Source organism: Eubalaena glacialis, chromosome 4, assembly GCF_028564815.1.
Source record: "Eubalaena glacialis isolate mEubGla1 chromosome 4, mEubGla1.1.hap2.+ XY, whole genome shotgun sequence".
In the NCBI taxonomy this organism is placed as follows: domain Eukaryota; kingdom Metazoa; phylum Chordata; class Mammalia; order Artiodactyla; family Balaenidae; genus Eubalaena; species Eubalaena glacialis.
Window position 1 is genome coordinate 95,497,765 of NC_083719.1, and position 24,878 is coordinate 95,522,642.

General features: G+C 36.5%; 1 protein-coding gene across 5 annotated transcripts in view; it reads left to right on the forward strand.

Moving 5' to 3' along the window:
- AP3S1 (adaptor related protein complex 3 subunit sigma 1) overlaps positions 1–24,878 on the forward strand; it is a 96,996-nt gene that overhangs the window by 60,458 nt on the left and 11,660 nt on the right. For 2 of the 5 annotated variants that reach the window (XM_061188064.1, XM_061188066.1), the window contains 2 exons: positions 4,951–5,058; positions 14,234–14,937. In XM_061188064.1, coding sequence (XP_061044047.1) covers positions 4,951–5,058; positions 14,234–14,362 — 237 coding nt within the window. In that variant the 3' untranslated portion in view covers positions 14,363–14,937. Of the gene's footprint in view, positions 1–4,950; positions 5,059–14,233; positions 14,938–18,981; positions 19,155–20,871; positions 20,930–24,878 lie in introns of those variants that run through there. The other 3 variants (XR_009700757.1, XR_009700756.1, XM_061188065.1) reach the window with 3 other exon arrangements.

Here is a 24,878-nt window from a genome sequence, read left to right on the forward strand (position 1 = left end):
CAGGTTCTGCATTGACACATAAAAAGACTTATTGTTTAACACATGTAAAAAGTGGCATGCTTCTCTTATCACTAACAAATATTCAACACCTTTGAGCTACCTCTTAAATAACTTAAATAGGTACATGGCCATTGCCTTTAATATTGTTCCTCTGAATGATCTCTCTTACTCTTTAGGAAGATTTTTTTTTTTTAAGCAATATATGCTTGTGTTAAAAGCTTTCAAAACAAATAAACAAACAAACAAAAACTATGAAAGAAAGCTAAGTCTCCTTTCTTCCTCAGTTCTCCAGTCCCATTGTTTAGGCAACTACTATCTATTAAAAAATATTTGCAGCACATTATATACCTATTGGAATGGCCAAAATCCAGAATACTGACAACGCCAAATGCTGGTAAGGATGTGAAGCAACAGGAATTCTCATTCATTTCTGGTGTGAATGCAAAATGATACAGTCACTTTGGAAGACAGTTTGGCGATACCTTACAAAACTAAACATACTCTTATCATGCAATCCAGCAATTGTGCTCCGTGGTATTTACCCAAAAGAGTTGAAAACTTATGTCTATACAAAAGCCTGCACATGGATGTTTATAGCAACTCTTTTCATAGTTGCCAAAACTTTAAAGCAACCAAGATGTCCTTCAGTAGGTAAATGGATAAACAAGCTGTGTTATATTCAGTCAATGGAATTTTATTCAGTGCTAAAAATAAATGAACTATCAAACTATGAAAAGACATTGAGGAACCTTAAAATGCATATTACTAAGTGCAAGAAACCAATCAGAAAAGGCTATGTACTGTATGATTCCAACTATATGACATTCTGGAAAAGGTAAAACTATGCATATACTGAAAAGATTAGTGGTTGTCAGGCTTGGGGAGGGAGGGGGATGGGTGAATAGGTGGAGCATAGAGAATATTTAGGATACTCTTGTGATACCATAATGATAGATATATATCATATTTATCCAAACCCATAGAATGTTTAACACCAAAAGAGAGCTCTTGAGGTAGACTATGACTTCGGGTGATTATGATGTGTCAGTGTAGGTTCATCAGTTGTAACAAATTTTCCACTCTGGGTAAGCTGTGCATATCAGAGGCCAGGTTGTATGTATGGGAAAGTTTCTGTACCTTCCTCTTAATTTTGTTGTGAACCTAAAACTGCTCTTAAAAAAATAAAGTCTTTTTTTTTTTTTTTTCTAATTATTTTCGTGCCTTTCCAAAATTTTTCTGGGTATATCCAAGTGTGTGTATGTGTGTAATTTTTTTAATATACCTCAATGGGACCATATTATAGATATCATTCTGTCCCTCTCATTTGTTCATTTAATAACTTACCAATATTTCTGAGGAATCTGTATATTTCTCATTTTTAGGTGTGTGATAATAGTGTAGATTCACTGTTTTAGTTTTGTATTTTTCTTTGCTCTTACCAACAGTTTCATTGATCATTCTTGTACATATATCTGGCTCCAGTAACTTTTATTATTTTATTAACTCATATGCTCATTTTCTCTTGCCTCTTTCAATTCAGTCTCTTTTTTTTGTCATTCTTTTTTTTTTTCTTTTCCCATTTAACATCTTTATTGGAGTATAATTGCTTTACAATGGTGTGTTAGTTTCTGCTTTATAACAAAGTGAATCAGTTATACATACACATATATCCCCATATCTCTTCCCTCTTGCTTCTCCCTCCCTCCCACCCTCCCTATCCCACCCCTCTAGGTGGTCACAAAGCACCGACAATTCAATCTTTATTTTCTTGTAGAACTGTGGGAATAATGTGTACAATGTGATCTCATTTGTGTACATTAGATATATACACACACACATATAACAAGTATATGCATAACAAATTTTCTAGAAAGATATATAAGATACAATTAACTGTGATTATCTTTAGATAGAGGGACCTAATAACAGAAGCAGAGGATGGTAGAGACTATTTTTATATATAAGTTTCTGTATGGCTTATATTGTGATTTTAAAAAAATAAATGAAGTTTAGAAGTTACGGTCTATGTCCAGAAGAAGCTGTGTGGTTGGATAGATAGGGCATATATTTAAAAAAAAAAAAAAAGGCAAAAATACATTGTTAATGTGGTATTTGCCACTTTTTAAACACTTAAATACCTATAAAAATTCATAAGAGTGAAAACTCGTTGAACTTTCAGGTGAACATCAAAGCAGTTTAGTAGATGAGTTGTATTATAAGCATATCGTTACCCTTTTATTTCCATAAAAATCTGTTTTAAGTAAAATTTATAAAACAAAATACTGAAATATGTCAACCATATGAGTTAGGGCTAAGCTAAAAGCAGAGCTTTATCATCCTCTTTCTCTTATTAAGTCTGCCAAAAATTCTTCTCAATTCTTGGAACATGAATTTTTCTATCAATAGACATGTTCACCTTCTTAATTTCCCCTCCTCATGTGACATACCTTATTACTTTGGACACCATAACCTGAATAGTATTGGAGTAGCCTCCCAATTAATAGTTCTCATTCCCACGATGTTTATCTCCTTAAATTTCTTATTTATTTATTTATTTAAATAAATTTATTTATTTTATTTTTTATTTTTGGCTGCGTTGGGTCTGTTGCTGTGCGCAGGCTTTCTCTAGTTGCAGCGAGCAGGGGCTACTCTTTGTTGCAGTGTGCAGGCGTCTCATTGTGGTGGCTTCTCTTTGTTGTGGAGCATGGGCTCTAGGCATGCAGGCTTCAGTAGTTGTGGCACACGGGCTCAGTAGTTGTGGCTTGTAGGCTCTAGAACGCAGGCTCAGCAGTTGTGGCACACAGGCTTAGCTGCTCCGCGGCATGTGGGATCTTCCCGGACCAGGGCTTGAACCCGTGTCTCCTGTATTGGCAGGCAGATTCTTAACCACTGCGCCACGAGGGGAAGTCCTCTCCTTAAATTTCTACATAACGTATTGTACCTCCTCACTGAGAATACAGTCTTTAGGCATTTATTATCTTTATAATAAGTGAGATTATGTTTAAGAATTTAGCTCACAGGCCCTTCAGTTGTATTTTCTGTCTCTTCTGGATCTGAACTTGCTTTCATAGGAATTATTTTTCCTTTAAGGACAAATTTACATACATTTCTTAGAATTTCTTGCATACGACCCACATTTGTAGGCTGCTCATATTTTGTTACCTCTAAAGTTGGTAGATGTTTCAGTATTACTGAAATCTATAGTTTCCACCAATCTAGTGCTTGTGTTCTGAGATGTTTCGAAAGGCAATAGTACAATGTATATGTAGGGATGAACCCATAAGAAAGCCTGAGCAAAATGGGGGTGGTGTAGTTGCTACACTTCTATCAGCATTACAAGTCATGCTATTGCATAAGAGTTTGTTTTAAAAAGAAAAGAGGAATTTCCACTGCTAACACAGAAGTTTTAAGGAATCTCTGTCCCCTGGCCATGGCCTTTCTTTCTGAACACTTTTTATGCATACAGTACCTATTAACTATTATAAGGTAATTTTATTTTATCACCTAGTTATCTTCTTGACCTTTAATTGAATTTTCATAGATTATGACTAAAAAGTAATTTGCTGTATCAATTTCATTTATTATTGTTAACAGAAGAAAGCAAAGTATTGGACATGGATCACTCAGATTTAGGTTTGAGTCATTGATTTGCCACATATTAGCTTATGCGTCTTGAGTAAGCTGGTTTATTCTCTCAGCTGTAACAAAGGTTAATGTGAGAATTAAATCAGATACTGTAAGTGCAGCATCAAAACAGAGTTTTAATAAATGGTATCTAGTAACAGAAAGGATAGTAGTAGAAGTGATGATATTTAGCACTATTGTTTAAAACAATTGTAGCTTCTAGTTTTGTTTGCTAAGGAAAAGTAATTTCTGTAATTCTTCAAAATTGGTATGTGAGGTGTCCATCTTTCCAAAATGAAACATTAATAAATAATAGGATATTTTAAAAATCATGAGTACATTTGCATGAAATCTTAAAAAGGAATGAAAATTGAACAGTGTAATTATATATTTAATTTAAAAAAGTTTTTGTTTAAAAAACCTATTAGGTACTGTGCTGTGGTGCTTCACATGAATTTATTTAATCCTTATGATAATTCTATGAGGTACCCATACTATTTCTACCTCTCTTTTACAGATAAGGTAACAGAGAGGTCAAGTAACTAACTTCTGAAGGGTATACAACTAATAAGTGATAGAGTCAGTATTTATACCTATCTAATTTCAGAGTCTCCATTCTTAATGCTGCCACATTATTTTTTTAAAATTATAGCACAGTATACTGTTCTGTGACACTCCAGCTTTGACTTGGTGATTTTTGATCCAGTAAATACCTTATGACAAAACACCTGGGTTATAGTTTTTCTCCCCAGTGGAAAATGTTGTTTTTTGTCATTGTAAGATGTATTTGATCATAAAAAATCTGAGTAATTAGATATATAGAGAGGGCTTTGGGGTAAAAGCATTATTAAAGTACCTATAATATAAAGAAACTTTCACATCATTTTAAATCTAGAGCTTGTAGGAATGCCACATAGCCTCATTGAGTACCTTGAGCATAAAACAACTTAATAATTACTGACTAAGAATCAGGTATAAAAGGCCCTTATAGGTCATTTTTTTTTAGCATTAATCCTGATACCATAATGGTAGCTAATGTTTATTGATTATTTACTCTGTTTGGGGCACTTCCATGGTCACTGACCTCACTTAATCTTTTCATCAGTCTATGAAGGAGATACTATTATTATCTCTGTTTTACAGCTCATTAAACTAAGATTTAAAGAGATTTGTATAATTGCCTAAGGCTTCACAGTAGTGACATAAGTGTATTATGAGTCTTCACTCCAAATTATTTTTATTTTACAGCTCATAAAACAGAGCAGTATTTGAAAGAAAAATTACTGGGATCATGAAACATTCTTACAATGAGTTTTCTTTCTTTAGGTTCACAATATTCTTGCAGAAATGGTGATGGGGGGAATGGTATTGGAGACCAACATGAATGAGATTGTTACACAAATTGATGCACAAAATAAACTGGAGAAATCTGAGGTAAGAATGGAAAGTGCTTTAGTTAATGAAGGTAGTAAGCATGATCATAAATTATGCATGATTTGTAGCTTTCACTGTTTGTCCTTCAGTATCACCCTTTAGGTACAGCTGGTATGCTTATTCAATTTTAAAAAGAAGTGGAATATACACATTTTAGTATGTTAAATGTTCTGTGACCACTCTCCACCAAATAGTTTTGTGTATTCTTTTAGCCACAGTCGTAATTGCTTTGGGTAATGAATAAAATTCCCAATTCTTGTTGCTTAAAAAAGAAATTATGAATAATGGAATCAATATTTGTTATTAAACCTTAGTCATTAATTATCAATGAAGTCTTAGAACTGGTTTTCTAAAGATATATAAATTTAGTGTTTTATAAAACTATTTCTGTAAAAGGAAAGGAGAGAAAATGGAATTCTCATAAGGAAGTAATGTTATAATGGCTGCTTAGTAGGCCTGAGTGCACATTGAAAAAAGAAATTCAATGCTCTAATCTTTAAATTCGGGATCCTTCCCAAAGGTCACTGACAAGTTAGCTAAATCATACATTCCATATAATGATACATGTATTCGTGGCTTTTATTGCATTCTAGAAGAGAAAGATTTGGTTAGTTATATACAGCTCACTTTGTGCTGCTAAACTGAGTGAATGAGGACCAACCAGCAGTTTAGCCTTTTGTAAAACTCTACTTTAGAATTGTATGACTCTTCCCTCAGTAACAAGGTTGAAATATCAGTAACAGGCGTTGTAGCTGGGCCACTCAAGTTTACATAATTTTGGTTGTTTCTTATTGCTATACAGAAATTTAGAAAGATGAATAGTCTTGATATCTCATTCAATACTATACATGTTTGAGGGTACTCTTACCTTTGATATTTATAGTCATAATGCAGAAAACTAATTTTATTTATAATTATTAGTACAGTTATTTGGTTGATCTAAAGTAAATATTACTATAAAAGCAGAAAGATATTAAAAATATGCTAGCATTAATTTACAACAGGTGAGTTCTGAAGAATTTTTATCTTGTTGGCTCTTCAAAGGATCAGCTTAAAATGCTATGCTCATTGGAATGGAATGAAACACAGGATGGTGGATAAATCTGAAATCTGAGGATTAGAAACAGTTGAAGTTTTGTATAAAAACATTTTCCAATGTTCTGTTTTAAATTAAAATAGTCCTTCATTTCTCCTTATCTCAAGTTATCATCCTTCTTGGTTTCCCAAAGGAGAGGGTTGTAATGGGGAAGAGCTTAAAATTATGACTCTTCTTAAGTAATTGTATATATTTTGTATGTTCTACAGCCAATTTTTAAAATACTGGTTTTTGAAAAGGGAAAACAAACTAGATTAATAGAGAAAATTTTGTTTTAGGACAAGGAAAAGGGCTAAGAATATTATTTAGTAGAGTTGGCTTGCAGTGTATTGTTCAATATGGCAAAAGGTTTACCATAAACTCTAAGCTATAGTTTTTAAAGTCTTAAAATGATAACCTGAAATTTATGTCTGTTAAACCTTGCTTTACAAAACTGTATGGATATAGATTTTAAATGCCAAGAGACAGACAGTGATACAATCCATTAATAATTAGTCTAAAATGAGTGGATATGTGGTAATTTGTGAATTCCGTGTAATCATCTGTAAAAATTTATCGACCTCTTGTCTGGAATTATCACATTTCCAGGTATTTAACTCCTTTCCATTGGTGGTGCCCTTCCTCCCGCCTGACCCCCTTTTCCTCCTTAGTTTGCTGTATATAATATTGACAGAAGTCATGAAGGACCTGTAATAATTACATAATGGATATTTGCTTTTTGATTGTCCAGTAAAACTTTGTTAGTGAGCCAGTTTTTTTTTATCTATAAAGAGCAGTAAAATACAGAATTTACATTTTCAGTGGAAATAGTTATAAGAACATTATAACTTAAAGTCCTTTAACAGAAACATGCTATTTAAAATGGTTTCGAATACTGGTGAATATTTGTTTTTCATCCATTGATTGTCTTTTAACATGTATAATCAATTGCTATCTGCTACCAAATTAGTTTTTCTTTTTCTCCTTTACAAAAAAAGTATGTTTTAAATCTGGTGGATAAACTAACATATGTTTATCAAGTGTTTCTCTATATGTGATGTCTGCTAATATTTTCCTCATAAAGTAGGATTTTGAGTCACGGTGAAGCCATATAGTTCTGATCATACTTTAAGAAATTGTGTTGAAATAATGTTGACTTTGTGTAATTTTTCAGTAATTTTCATATATTTTAAGTATGTTGGGAAGGCTACCAGCTTTATTCCAGGTGCAGTGAAATGTCAAAAGTTTTCATATAGGTTCCTTTTCCATGTTATTTAAACTGGTTATATCTACCAAATATATGACTGCAGAATAATCCAAAATTATTTGAGAGCAAGCTATAAGCTTTTATTAATCTTACTCTTACAAAATTTTAGTTAAAATGTATTATGTAAGCAAAAAGTTACAAAGCAAATCTTAAAGTTCAGAATACCATGATTGATGAAAAGACCTGTTTATCATGTTTTAAAAATTAATTTAAGTAATGTTTAGAATATCATTTATCTTTTAAAAAGCCTAGATATAATTAAGATACAGCTTTTAAAATATAACATGGATGTATCGAGTTGCCTTTACTTTGTCAGAAATCAAAGATTTTATTATTTTATCTTAAAAGTAGTATATTTCCGGTAACAGTCAAAAGTGAACCAGTTTAATTCCCATTACCTAGACAGGTAGAAGCAAAGATCACCCAGATCTTTAAAGAGATAAGAAGCAAAGATATGCTCTGAATATATTTTCATCTATCCTGCTTTGATAGATAAATGGTTTACTATAACATTGGGATCTTGGGAAAGGAGGGTTTAAGCTGGGAGGTTGGTGGGATTTGGGGGAAGTGTAAGAGGCACTCAGGAATCTGCCTAGGAGTAAAAGGACTCCCTGGGGGTGGAGGTAGAGGGGTGGGGTTGGGGAGACTTGTTAGCTTTTATGTATTTCATGTGATTTTCAAGATGAATAAATGGGTCTGAATTTAGTCACTACTTTTTAAAAGTCAGTCCTCTTTTTTCCGAACATCCTGATCTTTCTAGCTCTTTCCATTCTTCTCTCTTACAGACCTTTATCTTTCAATCTCCCAGACAGGACAGGTAGACAAGGTATTGCTGACTTTGAGAAAAATGTACTTTAACAAAGGGAAAGCAAAATGATGTCAAAGGCAATTAATTATTTAGGCCAGACTCAAAAATTCTTTGTGTTAATGAACCCATATAGTCCCTGTAGCCTATTTTCCATTCTAGTTTCTCCTTGTAGTTTATTCATCTTTTATTGGACTTAGTGTATTTTACTAGTATATCATTGATGTCATGTTTGTTCTGTTTTGTCTGCCTGCATTGTAAAAGGAAAGTTTAAATTTTTTTGTTCTTTTTTTTTTAAACATTGTCATTTAACTGACAAATTACATTTGTAGAAATGACAATTTACTTTGTATGTAAATCAGAGTTTATTTTGAGCATCATATGGCAGAACCTTAATTTAACTCCCACAGATTTTTTTTCCCCACGTTTCTAAATTAGGATTCTAACATAAAATTGCATGCTGGGTTTTGGAAGCTGTGAATTTAAAAACCAAAAGCTGAACCTTTAGAGATTAGCATACAAAGTGGGAACCAGTAAAGGCTTAGAACAGTGACTGTTAAATAGTCCCCTTCCCCCCACCTAATGGTTTTCAGTTCCAAAGTCTTAACAATTGCTTTTGCAGTTTTGACTAACAGGTGAATATTAGAAGTAGCCAACAAAAAGTAAGATCAGAAATCTTCTAAAATAGAAATAAATACTCTAAAACATGGAATTAAGTATATTGACCAAAATAAAATGGATTTTCACTGTAGCAACCTTCTGATATCCAAACATATCATAGTAAGACTCAATAAGGTATTGTAAACCCTGAAAATTTTTGCAAAGCATATTGGCAAAAACTGGAAATGTTTTAAATAGACTCCTAGCCCTACAAAACTAAATTTTCTCTGCTAGTTCCTGTGCATTTTTCACACCATAAGTTACCTGTGTGAATTACTCTTTAAACATTTCCATGTAGAGATGGTGATGAACAACTTTTTTGTACAAAGCCATTACAAGAAAATGAAAATGTTCATATACTTCCATTTAAAAATTTCAAAATGAAAATAGTTTATTGAGTGCCATGCAGGGAAAAAATGTGTAAACTTAACAAGCTAGATTAACCACTTTAGTAATTAGAAAAATGCCACTGGGAATTTGGCATTGCTTTTTAGACACTAAATTACTACTTTCTGGATGTGTTTAAGAAGCAGCAACATACATGTAGCTTTACAATTTCTTATCCCGAGTTAGTGGGCTATGTATTATGAAGCTAGGGACACCACTTTTGGACCCTGGATCTGTATTACTTTATCCTGGGAATGGAAAATATGTAATGGTCTCATTTAGTCCATTGATCTCAGTCACTGCCAGTTTCTATGTTCCAGTCTTTAATTTATGTTAAATTGCTTTTTCTACCAAAGAACCATCAATCACTTAGGTCTTATAACTTCCATCACTAGAACTAGTAATTTGCTTTTTTTTTTTAATCAAGTATCTATTTTCAAAGAATAGAGAACAAGAAAAGCGGACCTAAGATACAGATGTTGGAAAGTCAGCTTGTGAGTTGGTTCTGCCCCTCTACTTTGACATGCACAGTTACTCTCTTATTCAAAATTATGATGAGGACCCTTGAGGTCACTTGTGAGGGTCAAAACTATTTATATTAAATCCATAAATGACATCAGTCTGCTATATTTATTTCACACAGGTAAATCCTATGCTAGAAATTAAAACTATAATTTAAGATTACATAAAATGACTAGTACTGAAAGGTTTAAAAATTTTAAAATATTCTCATTTTGGTAAAAATTTTCATAAAATGCCATAGTTCTTGCTTACTAGAGGACCGTCATCAGCATTTCTAATCTGTTTATAATTGCAGTATTAAAGCACTGCCTTTAAAGCAAAGAGCAAGCCTGTCCCCAGTTTAAAAGTTATTCTGTCTTAAATTCAGAAATTAAAATATTGACATTTTCTATTCTGCTCAAAGCATGCTTTCAAAATCTGCCATTATTTTGTTAATGATTTTGAGTCTGAAACCATTTAATACTGTGTTTATTAATGTTGATGTTCTTTCACTTTGCTGTTAGGTCAAAATTATGAATGTGCATATAGCAACTTCCAGCAGGATGGGTGGGTAAAGGTTTTAGTATGTACAAATTATTTCAACTACCATCTTATTATGCTATATATCAAGCTTGAAAAAATGTTTTAAGATGGTAGGATATTTTATGTGTTAGATGAAGTAAATATCTAGGTTCTTTCCTTTTCCCTTGGAGAAAGCTAATTGCTTACTGCATGAGGAAAAGGGAGTCTTCAGATTCTTTGAAATATATTTTAGCAATGCTGCTTTTTCAGTTTTGCTTGCACATATTTTGTTTATTTTTGGGTCTGGCAATTTAAAAACAAAATCAAAAACAAATCATATCCATCCATTACTATCTTTGTGATTCAAGTGCTTGAAATTTCTGAGAGTATGTCTGTATAAGTCTTCTGTTTGGCCTCATTTTGGTATACTTGCAGACTTCATTTTGTTTTCTTTCTCTTAATTCTGTTAATTTATTTAATCTCATGGGAGAGAAAACATGACCATTCTTTTATATACTGTACTTCATTCTTCCATCCGATTCATACTCTTAACTGCTTTGGATTCATGTATTTGTTTTTGTTAGTGGAGTTGCTGCAGTTTACCTGCCATGGTGGTGCTTGAGTATAACAACATAGATGGAAACAAGTTATTTCTCCAGTAGGGTTTCATTCTCTTTATTTCTGCTTTATGTCAACTGTGTAATCTTAAATCTGTAAGAACTATGCTGTACTGTCAGAAGTATCTTATTTTTACATTTTCAATTGTACATACCACTAACAAGTCAGGTAAACTTAATTTCTGTAAATTTTAGTGTTCAAAAAAATTGTGTTTAATAAAAGTTATCTTGTTTTGAGTATACCTTACTAAAAAAAAAATCTTAACTAAGATGAGAATTCCTTTATACCTTTGTGTTGGCAAACTGATTTCCTAATGGCAAATTACCTCTTTTACATTTTATTCTTTAATAAAAATGTTTCAGACTTCACGTTCATGGAAGTCTGAAACTGAAATGTGTTTTATAGCAGTTCTGGTGTTAACTACCTGAGTGACATGAAGTGTTTTTTTTTTAAGCCCTGAGTTTTTGTATATAAACATTGACAGCTCATGTAAGCATCTGAGTAGCGATCAACAGTCCTTCTCATATTTTTCTTTACATTTTATATTCTACAGAATCTGATTTCTTAAAATGTTAGTTTAATTAAAACTTAATTGAAGTACGCATTACAATTTTTAAATTTCCTATCATTTAAATTTGTGACATACTACACAAAAGTATTGAACATGCTTGAGAAATAATTTGATTCTCTTAATTCATTTGCGTGTTCTGAGTAGTTACCATCCTTTGCATGTCTATGGCTTGCTGCTTATGTTTAGAGAAATTGTAGTTTGTTGACTTAGAAACTTCTTTTGGTTTTACATAATATGAATTTGGCACATGTATGCTATTGAAATCAATTGCTATATTGACTTTATGTATTCTCATTAGCAGCTAACAGTCAACACCATCTGTGGTCACAAAGAAACGACTTAATCTAATGAAATTTAACAGGATGAAGTTTTATTCTTTAGTTTAGCTGCTCATGGTACAGGGTATTATGGAAAAGAAGGCTTCTTGACAATGACATTTTATACTAAAAAAAGTATTTTTACTACTTATGTTAACCATAGCATGCAGTAAAACAGACAGACGGACACACACATATACACCCTACCTTTTCTCTCTTTTTCTCAATAATAAAATCCTCTAATAATTCATGCCTTTTAAAATGTTTATAGTTAAATACCTTGTCATTACTTTTCTATAGCCTACTCATAATTAGCACCCTGTATAGAAATTCCAAAGTAGAAATAGTGGCAAATTGATTTTTTAGTTAGAAAAATTATAAAATCCTTCTACTGGAAAAATGATACTTAGTTCCAGGTTGTCTATAAGTTTGTAAAATAATTTTTGTTCCCTTGGCAAACAACATACTTCCTAGCAAAAGGAAGCTCTTTGAATTAGAGTCTTCTCTGATTCTAAACCATTCTAAATTTTGGTAGCTAAACACTGAACTTGAAAACATCAAGTTAAAGATCCTTTTGAATATGATTCATGCTACCCTAAATAATATTCATCTATATCTCCAACATCTTTTTGGGGGCAGTTGGAGAGAGGTGGGGTATAACAAAAACTGCATTGCTTCAGGTAGGTATAAATGTAGAGGTCAATCAAATTTTTAGTTATACATCAAAAACAACTACACTCCATTAAAATATAAAAATTGAATTCTCCAACCCTATTCAGTCTTTAATTGGGTATGGAGTTTTTCATCCATATCACCCTTATCATTGCCTGTGTGGACCATATATATTATTAAATACTATTTTACTGATTTTTCTATTATTTCCAATTCTAACTTGATAATCCATGGCTTTTATTTCATTGCTTAACAATGTTTGTATCCTTTATTCAGCAAATAGTTTACACTGGCCTATTTTGTATCACTCAAGATTTTTCTCAGGTAACAGCTTTATTATTATTATATTTTTAATTAACGAAAGAGGTAGGATTACATGAGGGAAAAAAACTAAATTACAAAAAGGGACATTAAAACTAATCTTTCTGATTACATGGACACTGTCTCATATATGTAATCTAAGCAAAGTAGAAGATTTGTTTTTGTTACTTAATTGCTTTTGTGCAAGATAATGTATGACACTGAATTCACATGTGTTTGTTGGCTTTATTACATAACCTGAATAAAAATTGATGAAATCTAATTGGTATATAAATTAAATCGTAAAAATATGAAGACTGTTGATGTAGCTATTTGAGAAAAGTGATATATATGCATTTTTCTTTTATTTTTAAGCATATTTTCTCTCAAAATTATTTCACAAATTATAAATTTTCCAACTAAGATGAAAGCCAAATATTGTACACTAATGGTATTGGAAATTTTAGAATTCATTTATTTATATATATCCTACCTTTTGCATTTATGCTGTTCTTTCTCTAAATTTGTATATTGTAAACTGAACATATGTTGAATCTACTTTATATGACAAAATATTTTTGATCATTATATTTTTACTAATTCATTGAAGGGTTGGATTGATCCTCTTATTGCAGTTTCATTTTTAGGCAGAACCGTTCTCTTTGGATTGAGGCTTCACTTTATTTTTTTTTTAAATCTTTATTGAATTTGTTACAATATTGCTTCTGTTTTATGTTTTGGTTTTTTGGCTGCGAGGCATGTGGGATCTTAGCTCCCCGACCAGGGATCAAACCCGCACCCCCTGCATTGGAAAGCAAAGTCTTAACCACTGGACCGCCAGGGAAGTCCTGAGGCTTCACTTTAAAAGCCTGATTTTTTTTTTTTTAATGTCCTAGAACTTTCCTAGAAAAGTTTAGAAGAGCCTCTACAGTTTTAAAAAATAATTTTTAAAAACTTTATTGTTTTGAAATGTTTTAAGGGTTTAGCCCTAAGAAACTAAACGAACATGATTTATTACTTTCAGTTTTTATTTCACAGCATATATTAATAATAAATGACAGTTGAAAAGCAAAAACCCAAAATCTATCACAGTTGTTGCAAGAGATGTCTAATAAGGAAACTAATGTAAAATATGCTTTAATGCTTATATCATAAGTCAGTTAAATCAAAATATAGGTGAAGATCTAGCTTTGTCATTTGAATATTGTGTGTGATGTTTCCGTAGTACAGGTTAATTTGTATTTAAATCTTTACATTGTTATCATTGCATGTATTCACTGTATTTTTTTAAGGTGTCAACTGTTTTCTCTTTATAGATTAGTATTTCAAAGTAACCATTCCATACCAATTCAAACTACCATCTGGTCTCTAAGCTTGTTATATGAAACTCTTTTATCATTGTCCTCCAGTTTTAGTGTTTTTTGATGGGCTACACCTGAGCTGTACATTTTCTTTTTCTTTTATTTGCTTCTGTATACAGGCTGGCTTAGCGGGAGCTCCAGCCCGTGCTGTATCAGCTGTAAAGAATATGAATCTTCCTGAGATCCCAAGAAATATTAACATTGGTGACATCAGTATAAAAGTGCCAAACCTGCCCTCTTTTAAATAAAAAATTTAAAAGGCCACTCCCAGGTAAAATCCGGGGGAAAAGTCATCTAAGTTTACCATGCAGTTGTTTACCAAAAATAGAGGAGGAGAGTCTTAACTTTTGCTCTTGGATTTAAGTCAAGGTACTGTATAGAAGTTATGTAAAATCAGTATGGAAGTTCATTGTTGCTTTTCTTGCTCAGTGATTTTTGAAGAAATTGAGTAGTTACAGTGTGATTTTTTCCTTTATTTTCTAAACTGCATTCCTATGGCCACCTAAGGCATGCCTCTATGTATTGGCTACTACAGTATTTTGAAAAGTGTTTGGGACATTTCTTTAAATTATGTATAACCCAAAATGTTGGTGTTTTATATGGATCACAAATACAACATTCCTTAATTCTTTCTGTTATTTGTCAGAATTGTTATTTAAAGAACGAAGTATGTATTGCATGAAAACATTATGACCTTTTTCTCTTAGTTTAAATAAACTCCAAGGTAACTGGACTTCTAAAGCACCGTTCTGTTTGCCTGGTATCTACTTTAGCAATAATTTTTTTTACGACCCTCTGACTCAACGAAGTAAATAAAAGTATATTTTATCACTGTTAAGCAGCTGTTAATGTTGATTTATTTAATTTATACTTATATTTTTAATATTCAGAACCTCATTATTCTAAAACTCAATTATTTCACAAGTCAAGAGTAGTGTATCTCATAGTATATTGTGTAGGATGAGATCTGGAGTGGGAGATGACAAATCTTTTTCTAAAATCCATATTGAGAAATTGCAAAATCCGTTTTATACACATAGGTTTAAGTCTTGCATCTGATCCCTTCTTGCTGAGATGATGAAAAATAATTTCATAGCAAATACTTTGTTGGTTTTGAACACAAAACCCTTTGGGGGGCTTCCCTGGTGGCGCAGTGGTTGAGAATCTGCCTGCTAATGCAGGGGACACAGGTTCGAGCCCTGGTCTGGGAAGATCCCACATGCCGCGGAGCAGCTAGGCCCGTGAGCCACAACTACTGAGCCTGCGCGTCTGGAGCCTGTGCTCCGCAACAAGAGAGGCCACGATAGTGAGAGGCCCGCGTACCGCGATGAAGAGTGGCCCCCGCTTGCCGCAACTAGAGAAAGCCCTCGCACAGAAACGAAGACCCAACACAGCCAAAAATAAATAAATAAATTAATTTAAAAAAAAAAAACCCTTTGGGGCCCCACTTGTTTCATCCCGAAGTCAAAACTTTCTTAAGTCCTAATACTCTCATATTCTGGTTTCTCATAATTTGCCCACATTTTCTTATTTAATCTTATCTTGGGATCCATGAGTGGGATTCTTCTTCCAGTTAGACTAAGGTTTTCCTTCTAGTTCTAGTCCTCCCTCCCCAAATATTATTTTTTGAAACATTTCCTTAGATGTGTGGCATGTATGAATTTTACTCCAAGCTCTGGGGTGTAAGAAAAGTCACTATTTTTTCTAAATAAAATTAATCTGACTCTAAGCCCCATCCTACTGAGGCAACAGGAAACTCAGTCTGTGATTATTGGGATTTCCATCAGTTCAGAGATGTATAAAAGTCCTAGAGGAAGGTTATGCAAAGCAGAACATGCAGGGAGGTCCCTGGTCTTCAGTCATTTGAATGTGCCAGGTGAACAAGTCCCTGTCCTCATGGACATATATGCAGTACCACACTTTTCTCTTTTCCCTTTTTTTGGGGGGTGGGGGTGGATTATGGAAAGATTTAAGTTTTGATTTGGTTAGAATGTACCAAAATTAGGGAAACTTCTGGGCCGGATCATACTTTAACCTCAAGAAATAGTCAAAAGGGTTTCATCTTTTACTATATTCTAGTATGAAAAAGAAAACCCAGTCATGTGCAAATGACAGAAGTAGGCAAGTCATAGAAAACTAAATCTCAGTGACTGCTAAATATGTAGAGATCCTTAATCTCACTAGTAGCCAGGGAATGCAAGTTTAAAGGACAATTAGATTTTATTTTCACCTGTCATATTAGCAAAAATTAGAAGGGGTGACAGTATCCAGTGTTGGAGAGGATGTGAGGAATGAGAAATGTCATACATTGCTCGTGGGAATGTAATTTACTGTAACTTAAAAAAGAATATGCCAAGTTCTGTGAAAATTTTTAAAAATCAAAAATACACATATCATACATACCCTGTGACTCACTTTGGGAACTCTCTATTCTCTTAGCATTCCTGGATATCTTTATATACAAAGGTAATTATTTCATCAACTTTTTAAAGCAAAATAATAATAAACTGGAGATATCTTAAATGCCCACCAGTAAGGAAATGGTTGAATAAATTATTGTAACTACCACACTAGTTGTAATAGCAAAAGACTGGAATGACCCAAATGTCCATTAGAAGGAGATTGGTTGAAAAGCTGGATTACATCCACATTATGGAGTCCTATGAAGGTATCAAAATGAAAAATATCTCTCTATATTGCTGAAAATTGATCCCTAGAATATAATGTTACATGAACAAAAATCAAGATGGAAAAAAGTATATTGATGGTGTGTGTATTAGTCAGGGTTCTCCAGAACCAGTAATGTGTGTGTGTGTGTGTGTGTGTGTGTGTGTAATGAGATTGACATTTAACTCAGTAGACTGAGTCAAGCAGATTGCCCTTCTTAATGTGGGTGGGCCTCGTCCAATCAGTTGAAGGCCTGCATAGAATAAAAGAGCTGACCCTCATCCAAGTAAGAAAGAATTCCTCCTGCCTGCCTGCCTTCCAACTGGGATGTTGGCTTTTTCCTGCCTTCAGTCTTGAACTGAAACATGGGTTCATCCTGTGTATCAAGCCTGCCAGCCTTCAGGCTGGAACTATACCATCAGCTCTCCTGGTTTTCCAGCCTTCAGATTTGGACTAGAACTCCACCTTAGGCTCTCTGGGTCTCCAGCTTGTCAACTCACCCTGCAGACCTTGAGACTTATAAGCTTCCGTAATCACATGGGCACATTCCTTATAATAAATCTTTTTAAATAAAATCAAGTTGGTGATTTGTTTAAATAAGAGATTTATTATAAAACTCAAAGTCTGAAGGCAGGAAAGTGCCAATGTCCTAGCTTGAAGGCAGTCAGGCAGGAGGAATTTCTCATACTTGGACAGAGGTCAGCCTTTTAATTCTATTCATGCCTTCAACTGATTGGGTGAGGCCCATCCACATTAGGGAGGGCAATCTGCTTTACTCAGTTTACTGATTTAAATGTTACTCCCAACCAAAAACACCCTCACAGAAACACCCAGAATGTTTGACCAAATGTCTGGGCACCCACATGCCCCAGTCAAGTTGACACACAAAATTAACCATCACAGTATGCTACCAGTTATCTAAGAAAAAGGGAGAGTGAGTGGTGTGTGTGTTGTGTGTGCTTCTAAATGAAAGGATAAGCCATATATATATACACACATACATACACACACGTATATACAACATACATATATAGTGAGAAGGAGGAAACAGGGCAGAAGTGTGGGGATAGAAGGTAGACTTCTTGGAATGTACCTTGTTTTGAAACCCTGTAACTATTTTAAGTAATTAGTAATCGAACTTAAATTTTAAAAAAGTAACCCCTAAAAATTAAAAGCAAAGCAGATAAATTGAACTATGTGATGAGTTGGTGGCATAATCACCCAAAGGTGAACTGCTTCACATGACTTTAAAACTCTTGACTATACACCACTAAAGACAAAAAGACCTTCCCTGCCCACCCCCCAAATTAAATTGTTTTCTGTAATCCTGGTATTGGTGATATTTTAAAATTCCGAGGCTGTGCATGTGGACTCTGGGGTAAAGCAGAGGAGAAGGTGCCTCGGTGCCTGTAGTGGATGCTCTGGCATGCATCCTTTAGGACTGAAGCACTCATTTCCTCAGCTGCTGGCAGTGTTGGTGGCTAAGAGCACTCAGCTGAGTTGCGGAGAATTGCCACCAGCTGAAGGGAGCTACTTCACCTGAAGTCACGACTCCTCTCCAAAGACATCCTACATCCAATTTATAAAAGCCCAACCCACTTGGCGAAGGCAGGACAACTCGGAAAGGCCATCCCAGCTCCAGTGCTACCCATGGGATCGGCTAAGGCCTTTGTCATGACTGCATTGCAGTTTAACTCTTCCCTCTGCCTCATCCTACTTCCTTTAGATTTCAGGTTTTGATCCCAAGGGCGTATCACAGTGATTAGCTTGCATCCAAATCACTATCTCAGTCTGGTTTTCAGGGAAGCCCATCTAAGACAGTTAGAGCCAAGAATGGTCTGAGGAAGTAGATTCCAAAATGAGATTTTGGAGCTGGACCACCCTCTGGCAGGCTGGCAACAGAAGACCATGTTACCGGTGGCAGATGGAGCATGGTTCGCCACTAGCATGCCATAGCAGTGTAATTGTTGAAACTCTCACTGATGGTCAACTGGGAATGCCTTGGTAGGGACAGTGTCTCAGGCATTTGAGAAATATAAGAGAACTAGTAATTATGAAGAGTATGGAATTGGATGGCTGTTCTTGTAGGCATTCATTCCATTAGAGAAATGCTGAGGGTGATTAATTACCAATTAAAGGCTATGTATGAAGGCCAGAAGGGCTGCTTAACAATGTATAAAAAGACTTTCATCTCTTGCAGCTGGAGGACAGAAAAAGCTGAGGATCAGTCCCAGGCCTTAACTGTAAGATTGGCAAAGTTCAAGAGAAGATTGGATTCCAGCCTCATCATGTCTGCTAAGCCAAGGTCAGGGACAAAAATCTTGGATACGGACCTACAGAAGTAGCCCACTTCTTCCCATTAAGCTACCACTCACTCCCTTCCTCCTCCTTGCTTGGAGAGGATGCAGAAGCTTCTGCCTTGCAGGTTAACAGGCACCCTCCTCAGGATTTGCCTCACCTGCTCTGATCACCAAGCCAGTCGGGTCGAGACACAACATAACTGGGCCAGGGAAATGCTAGGGCTGCCAAAGTTGTTGCAGAACCTTGCCAGAATAAACCTGGAAGAGCCAAGAGAGTATATTTGGGCCTGGATCCTGAGGGTTCTGGCTTAAGGGGGAAGGAACATAAAGCTGGATGAGGGAGAGTGTTTTATATGTAAGCTCTCCAATGATAGAACATTTAACACTCTGGCAGGGACCTGAGGAGACAGTGCTGATACACTGCTAGGGTAGTTCTTGGAAGCTTTGAGAAAGGCTGAGCCACTACACTTGGCCCAGCTAAGTGAAGTATAACAGAACATCCAAGCAGACAAGGGGAAGAAGAGATTACAAACCTTAGAGAAGTGTGTGGGCTGAAGTGAATATACTGTGTAAGGCAAGACAGCCTGGAAGTTCCTCCATTTACCAAAGCAATAAGGAATATGTCACTGTTTATAGGGACACTGGCATCATTTAGAAACATGGTAGTGGCTGTCTTCTGAAGGCCAGGACTTATAGTAGGAAATGCTTCCACAGAGCTGGGTGCCCTGATAACAGTGGGAATGATGAGATCGTGAAATAATAGATGCCAGGTTGTGACACTTAACCAGGAGGTGCATAGTGGGTTAATTATCTTAATGAACTGCAGGGTCAGCGTGCCAACCAAAGATCCTGATCCACAGAGAGCTATAGAGATGGTTAATGGAACGAAGCTTCCGTAGGTACAAGGTAGATGGTCAGACAGTAAGGGCATTGCCCAATCTAGATAATCTAAAGAACTAAAAAATGGATGATCAGGAGGTTGAGAGCAGCCACCACAATAAAGTCATTACTTTTGTTCCAGTTTCTGGTCCTGAGCCAGTTCTCAGACCCAGAACTCATTGATTGACAGAAGGACCAAATCCCCAGGAGGAAGGACCCTGCACACCATGGCAAGTGCATAATATTAATGATTTTTCAACTACTTCCTTAAAGGGACTTACTTACTTGGATAACCATACACTGGGAAATGGAAAATACCCAATGTTTTGAGGATTTTGAGGCACAGTTTCCAAGCTGACACTGATAACTAGGGACCAAATATCATCATTTGGTCCCTGCCCCCATTACAGTGGGAGCATATGGGGGCTAGGTAATAAATTTAGTCCTGGCCCAGGTATAGCTCATAGTGAGTCTGCCAGGTCTGCAAATCCACCTATTGGTCATTTTTCCCCATCCCCGAATATAACTGGCATGGACAGTTATCTGTGGCATAAGAGCTATTATAGAAAGAAAGACATAAGTGGAAGCTTTGCAATTGCCCCCATACTCACAGCCAAGATAGGAAATAAATAACGATACTGCGTCTTGGGGAGGAGAGAGATTAGTACGACACTTAAAGACCTAAAAGATTTTAAAATGGTGGCCTCCATCACATACCCAGTTATTGACCAGTTCCCTACAGGTGGATCCTGGAGGATGACAGTGGACTACTGCAAACTGGACCAAGTTGTAGCTCTAATTGTAGGTGTTGTACCAGATGTGGTATCTTTGTTAGAGAAGATGAACAAGGCCTCAGATAGATGGTATATGGCCATTGATCTGCTAAATGCCTTCTCTTCCATCCCTGTTAGGTGGGAGGACCAGAAAGTTCACATTATGGATACACAGCTGTGTACTATGGATATTAACTTGCCCTCAGAACATAACATAGTCAGAAAGGATCTGGGTCACCTGGATATACTATCACATTGGTCCACATTTTGATAACATTGTGTTACTGGAACTGGATGAACAAGGAGTTGCAAGCACATCGAAGCCTTTGGTAAGATACATGCCCTCCATGGGTGGAAGATAAGCCCTGTGAAGATTCAGGGCCCTACCACATCAGTGAAGTTTTTAGGGATCCGATGATCTAGGATATGCCAACCTATCCCTTTCAAAGTAAAAAACAAAGTATTGTATTTCACAGCTCCCCCACTCAGAAGCAAACACAGAGGTTGGTGGGACTCTTCAGGTTCTAGAGGCAGCATATTTTATACTGGGAACACTATTCCAGCCCATTCATACAAACAGCTTCTAGATTTGAGTGAGACCCAGAGCAGGAAAGGGATCTGCAGCAGGTCCAGCCTGCAATGTAAGTGTTCCTCCCTCTTGAACCATACTCCCTGATAGACCCAATGATATCAGAGCTGTTAGCTATGGCAAAAGATGCCATGTGCTGCTTATGGCATGCCCCAGTTGAACAATTACAACATAAACCCCATTGCAGTCAGACAATGCCACCTGTAGTGGAAAATTACACGTAATTTGAAAAACAGTTCCTCGGGTACTCCTGGGCCCTGGTTGAGACAAGCATCTGATCATAGAAGTGATCATACATCCAGAACTGAGCTGGGATCTGTCCAAGTCACAAAATCATAAGGTTTGGCAGAACTAGCAACAATCTGTAGTAAGATGCAAGTGATACATGGGAAAGAATGGAGCCAGAGGGCAGAAATAAGCTGCACAAGTCCTGATCCCAATTTCATTCTCTACTGTTGACCACTACCTCTCCTTCAGCTCCAGGGAAAGATAATAGTGTGGAGAAATCCAGTGGGCAGAACTTTGGGTTATATATGTGGGCATCCACTCTATGTGAAGATAAAAGTGGCCCAAGGACTCACAGGCAATACCTAATGACTTGGTTGGTTAGCCAAAGTCTTGGAAGGAGAAAGATTGGCAGATCAAGGACAAGGTTTGGGGAAGAGGCATGTGGATAGACCTATATAGGAATAAGCATGAAAATACGAAGATTTTTGAATCGTGTTACCTATAGAAATCATCTGAAGCGACACTATACTGCCAAGTAGAATGACTCAGCACAGTGTTATGGTGCTTCTGTTATTGGCCTCAGTGTTGACACAATGGGAGCTGGAATGGAGTATCCAGGGATTGAGGGCTACACGTGGGCCCAGCAGCATGAACTCCTACTCATCAAGGCTGATTTAGCTACTGCTTGTGTCAAATGTCCTAACTACCAATAACAGAGACCAATGCTGAGCCCCTGATGCAGCACCTTCCCTTGAGGAGACCAAGCAGCCAGTTGGTGGCAAGTATTTAATTTTGGGCCCCTTCCATTTTAGAAAGGGGAGTGAATTAATCCTGATAGAATTGACCCATATTCTGGATATGAGCTTTTGTTTCTTGGCTGCATAACCTCAACCAACATTGCTATCGAAGGATTTACAAAGGGTTTGATCAACCTACGTGGGAGCCCACATAGCATCACAAAGGACCAAGGAATCTACCTTCCAGTAAAGGAAGTGCTGCAATGAATGCAGAACCATGAGGTCAACTGACCTTGTTATATGCTGCCCAACTGAAGCTGCTGGACTGATAGGGCAATGTAATGGTCTTTTAAAAAGGCATACCTGAGGCACTAGGTTCCTAAATTGACAACTGTTATATGGTGCTCTGTTCCCAACAGGTAGACCACAGGGGTCCAGGCACCAAGGGGTAGAAGTAGGAGTGGCTCGACTTACACTACTCCCAGTGACCCACCAGGGGAATTTGTGTTTCCTGTCATCACAAACTCTAGGATCTATGGTACAGAGGTCTTGGATCCCAGAAATGCTTCCTCCAGGGGTGCAACAAGAGTTGTATTCACCTTTAATCTACAGCAGCCCTTCATTCATTTCAGGATGCTCATATCAAAAGATCTTGTTGGCAAGGAAAAGAGTCCTCATCCTCCATTCCTCCATAGCTTATTGAAGTCTGACCAAAAAAAGTGTCTTTCAGAGCACCAAAAATAATAGCAATCATGACTCGTCTAGTGAAAATCACAGCTATTTGGGAGATAGGTTTCATTAGGATTCTGTTGCTGGTGTTGCAGCTGCTGACTTAGCACAGCTCACTCAGTGTGACTCCAAAACCAGATGTTAAAAAATATATATATTTTGCGTGTGGAGAGGGAGAGAGAGATCAAACTGAAGAGTAACCAATTATTGCAGGTGAAGAAGAGGTGTGGTTACTACCCATGTAAGATCGCAGAAATTGGAGAACATAATTTCTATGTCAGAATTACCTTCTGTAATAGATCGATACCTAAGAATTGATAGGGAGTGACGTCAGCATCATAGCAACGTAAGATGTTGCTCTTTTCTCTCCCCGCTTTTTAGCAATTAATTAGACATCTCTCCATGAACAAAAGTGCCTCGTGGGGAGCTGTGGGACCTACCACCCTACACCAAGGGACCTGGGAGGACTCTCACCTACCTGTGCTTCCAAAAATAGACAGACAGACATGGTAAGGGCTGCAGACCCAAGGGAGTCAGCGAGCCTGCCCCACCCCTGCTCATTCCAGTAGGGGAAAAACCTGGAGAGTACTGGCCTATTCAGATACCCAGGAGCAAGAGGATTTTGTACAAGTCCAGCCTGCCTGAGGGGAGATACACCATTAAGACGGGAAGGATAAGAGTTTGTACACAGTGGAGAGGAAGGAACTCTCCCAGAGCCCCCTTCCCCATGCAGGGCAATGCCTACATAGGGCTAAGCTGTCAAGTATTGGTGACCTCTCCTGTGGAGGAGGTGGAAAGCTGTGAGTGAGTGCCCAGCTACCCCAGTTTTGTGGGTTACAGCCAGAGAAACCCATTTCTCTCCAGCAGCACCCAGAGTACTGAGGTGGGACCTCCATGACTGGGGAGAGGAGGATAAAGTGAAGGAAGCAGATAAGAATATCAAAAGGCATTAAGGAGGTTCCTGCTGACTACTTCAGCACTTCAGCAGGAAGTCACCCTCAAGCTTTTGGGATTATCCCACCGGAAAATCCTACCACTGGGTCCATGGGCACCCGCATCACCTGGAGTGCTAAACCCACACTCCTACCCATGCCCCTCCTCCCCCCGCCATTCTGTGGATGGATCCTTATGGGTGCTCCAGAGTACAGAGGTGAGAGAGCAGGTCCAGTAATCAGAGTGCTCTTAGAAAAATGGACCAGGGAGAAACTACAAACTAGAGCTGTAGCGCCACCTTCTGGAAGACATATGAGGTTTCCAGCAGTCAGCCTGGTGAGTTACAAGAGTAAGAAAAGATGTAAAATCTTAAGAATTCTGCCACCTCAAGAGGGAACAAGAGAGTGGAGCAGGTCTACCCTCAAAAGTTGAGGAAACCCCAGATATAGCAGCACCAGTGATCACTGCCCCATCTGAAGGCAACCAATAAAGATTTAAGGAGTTGTCTTCTACTTCAGATGGAAAAACAGCAACACAAAAATATAAGGAACCTGAAAAACCAAGAAAATATTTCACCCCTAAAATGAATAGTTCTCCAACACCTGAGCTCACAGCCACAGGAAACTGTGATCTAGCTGATAAAGAATTCAGAATAGCTGTTTGAAGAAATTCAGTGAACTACAAGAAAACTCAGAAAGATAGTTCAATGATATTAGGGGGAAAATACATGAACAAACAAAATGAGATCTTGACCAAAGAGATAGAAATCATAAAAAACAACCAAACAGAAATTCTGGAGCAGGAGTGGGAATGAAAAGATTACAATAAAGAGCATGTGTAGCAGACTAGGTGGAAAATAGAATTATTGACTTAGAAGGTAGGAATTTAGAAACAACATGGAAGTGAACAAAGGAAAATAATAAAAAAGA